We start from the raw sequence: 3,676 nt of genomic DNA, 5'->3' as shown, positions 1-3,676 counted from the left end.
TAGAAGAAGCAATCTTGTTGCTTCAGTGTTGCTATTTATAGATTTGGTATAGAATTTTGTCGAGAGAAGATTCAAACAGTGGAAAGTGGAATTATTTTCTCTCTCTTTGCTGGCTCAGATGATCAGGCATTCGTACCTCTTGATTATCTGTATTGAAACAGGAGTGGAAATATTAAAAACAGCAAATAATCCAAGACTCCAGAAAGTGCTTTGTTACGCTACTTAATTGTAGATGTATCTAATATTTTGGGAATTTTAATTAGTGAACTAATGAAGGTACAGGACAATGACTCGACTATGGAAGACTTTCCTTATTCTAATTCCTTTCCTTTTTTCTTATTGCAGTTCTTAATCAAGCCCTTAATCAATTCCTCCTTACGCTTAATATGCTAGGAATTGAAAGGCACTCTCTTGGGAAAGGTGGTAGAAAAATTACAATTGCTTAATTTTCTTTACTTAAATGCTGATATAATATATTTTATTATGCATTTTAGTATGTAGTAAAAGAAGTATAAATTTAATGGAAAAAAAGTTAATATGACTATGATAATATTTTAAATTCGAATACACCACAGCTTTTGGTCTAGAAGAGCTCAAGGAATGCGTCAAAATGCCATATTTACCAGAATTGCAAAGTTGCCAGAAAACTCTAAGTTCAACTCCACTAGAGGGTCATAGAAGACTGCTGCATCCAAACGTTGAGATGCCTAAAATCAGGTACAGCTTACCCTTTCTTTGAATATTTACCTGTAGTAATACTGCTGTATGTAAAGGTAATTTTGATTATTTCTTGCCTACTGATTTTTTTTTTCCATTAAGGGATTTAATTTTTAAATCACAAGGATTTTATTCAGTTTGACAAGTTAGCAGGTTACTCAGTTTGATAGGTAGATACTTTTCTCTGTTTCAAGTAACACTGCAGAAGGATTTAAGGACATTTTGAAAATCTTTATTGTCTTAGACCTAGATCACATCCATGAGAGCATTGGCATTTTTAGCAATTAAAAAAAAAAGGTTTAGGAAAAAAAAATGGACTCTGCCAATGAACACATTTCTGTCCCCTAAGTACAGGATCTTGTATTTCATTTCTAGTTTAACTTGAAGAAGTGTGAGGGAGAGATGTGAATGAGGTGACAGCCTCAGTAAGACTAGGCACTATCAGGAATGAATATTCCCACTGACTTTAAATGCTGCTGACTGAAAACATTATTGTAAATATCTGTCCTACTATATAAATCAGGCTGATTGGCATATCACTAAAAGAAAACCCCTGTCTCCAAAGAGTTCTGTATTAATAAGTCAGTTTCTTATTTTATTCAGTTTCTGCTATGATTTATTCATCAGATATTTATTGATTGTCTATTATTTGTTCACTCTGCCAGCTGACAAAAAGGCAAAAGCATTTATAGCATTCTGAGTTGTAACTTTCTTTAGGGGAAGACATATATATACATATATATATATATATATATATGTATATATATGTATGTATTTGTATTTTCCTTCTTCCAAGTTAACATGTATCTACCCTCTAGACAGTGGTCTACCCTTCCTTCCCCATTCACCCCTGGTAACCATGAAAGATGTTTCTTTTTTGTGTGTGAAACCTTTTCATTGACTTTTTGCAATAGTGGTCTCATACAGTATCTGTTCTTTGTGATTGATTAACTTCACTCAGCATAATGGCCTCTAAGTTGATCCATGTTATGTTTCACAGATTCATCATTGTTCTTTAATGTTGTATAGTATTCCATTGTGTGTATGTACTATAGTTTGTTGATTCATTCCTCCATTGATGGGCATTTAGGTTGTTTTCATCTTTTTGCTATTGTGAATGATACTGCGCTGAATATGGATGTGTATGTATCTGTTCATGTGGCTGCTCTTATTTTTCTAGGATATATACCTGGTGGTGGGATTGCTGGAGCCTATGGTATTTCTATTTCCAGCTTTTTAAGGAAGCACCATATACCATGCTCCACAGTGGTTGCACTATTTTATAGTCCCACCATCAGTGTATGAGGGTTCCAGTCTCTCCACACCCTCACCACCATTTTTTTTTCTTTAATTTTGCTATTGGTGCTGGGGTGAGACCGTATTGCTTTGCATCTCTCTGATGGCTAATGATAATGATCATTCTTTCATGTGTTTGTTAGCTGCCTGAATGTCTTCTCTGGTGAAGTATCTCTTCATGTCTGCCCATTTTTTAAATTGGATTATTTTTCTTTTTGTTGTTAAGTTGTTGAAGTTTTCTATAAATTTTAGAGATTAGCTCCTTGTCTGGTATGTCATTGCTAAAATTTTTTCCCCTAGTCTGTGCATTCTTCTTTCACTCTTTTGATGATATCTTTTGATGTATGTTAGTGTCTAATTTTTAGGAGGTCCTGGTCATCTATTTTGTCTTCTGGTGTTTGTGTGTTTTTAGTTCTAGTTGATAGTGTATTTGTGCCTTGAATTAGGATCCCTAAATTTGTCCCTATTTTTTCTTTGATGGTCTTTATGGTTTTAGGTTTTACAGTTAGGTCTTTGATCCAACTTGAGTTTGTTTTTGTATATGGTGTGAGATATGGGTCCTGTTTCCTTTTTCTGCAAATGGATATCCAGTTTTGCTATCATGATTTATTAAATAAAATATCTCTTTCTGATTTTATGAGTTTTGGACCTTTGTCAAAGATCAGCTGTCCATAGGTAGCTGGATTTAATTCTGGGTTCTGAATACTGTTCCATTTCTATTGTACCAGTACCAGGCTGTTTTAACTCCGTGGCTATATAGCAGTTTTTGAGATTAGAGGAGTGTAAGGTCTCTTAGTTTGTTCTTCTTCTTCAGTAGTGCTTAACTTATCTGGTCTCTTTACTTTCCATATAAAAAATTGGTGATTAGTTTTTCCATCTCTTTAGAGAAAAATGATGGAATATGGATCAGGATAGCATTGTATCAGTAGGTTGCTTTGGGTGTTGGTGACATTTTCACCATGTTAAGTCTTCCAACGCATGAGCATGATATGTTGTTGTTGTTGTTGTTAGGTGCCATTGAGTCAGTTCTAAGTCACAGAGACAGTGCACACAACAGAACAAAACACTGCCCAGTCCTGTGCCGTCCTCACAATTGCTATCCTTGAGCGCATTGTTGCAGCCACTGTTTCAGTCCATCATGTTGAGGGTCTTCCTCTTATTTGCTGACCCTCTACTTTACCAAACATGATATCCTCCTCTAGTACATGAGACAAAGTCTAGATATTCTTCATCTAAGGAGCATCCTAGCTGTATCTCTTCCAAGACAGATTTGTTCATTCTTCTCGAAGTCCACTGTATTTTCAATAATTTTTGCCAAAATTAAAAATCAAAATGCATCAATTCTTCTGTGGTCTTACTTATTCATTGTGCAGCTTTCACATGAATATGAGCTATTGAAAATATCATGGCTAGGGTCAGTTGTACCTTACTCTTCAAAATGACATCTTTGCTTTTTTGACACTTTGAAGTGTTTTTGCAGCAGATTTGCCCAGTGCAATATGTCATTTGATTTCTTGACTGCTCCCTCCCGGGCATTGAGTATGGATCCAGGTAAACTGAAATCCTTGGCAACGTCAGTCTTTTCTCTGTTTATCATGATGTTGCTTATTGGTCCAGTTGTGAGGGTTTTGTTTTCTTTATATGGAGGTATAATCCATACTAA

General features: G+C 35.1%; 1 protein-coding gene across 1 annotated transcript in view; it reads left to right on the top strand.

Moving 5' to 3' along the window:
* Positions 1-559: 559 nt before the first annotated feature.
* The window catches only part of CUNH8orf89 (chromosome unknown C8orf89 homolog), a gene marked incomplete at its 5' end in the record, with an annotated part of 50,321 nt that continues 47,204 nt past the window's right edge, over positions 560-3,676 (top strand). Inside the window, one exon of the mRNA XM_007958614.1 lies at positions 560-717. Within this exon, the coding sequence (XP_007956805.1) occupies positions 560-717 (158 nt within the window). The remainder of the gene's footprint in view (positions 718-3,676) is intronic.

This window comes from Orycteropus afer, unplaced genomic scaffold (genome assembly GCF_000298275.1).
Source record: "Orycteropus afer afer isolate SDZICR_OR568_19922 unplaced genomic scaffold, OryAfe1.0 scaffold01045, whole genome shotgun sequence".
Taxonomy (NCBI): domain Eukaryota; kingdom Metazoa; phylum Chordata; class Mammalia; order Tubulidentata; family Orycteropodidae; genus Orycteropus; species Orycteropus afer.
Note: the sequence above shows the minus strand (reverse complement) of the source record. Positions and strands in the feature narration are given on the sequence as shown.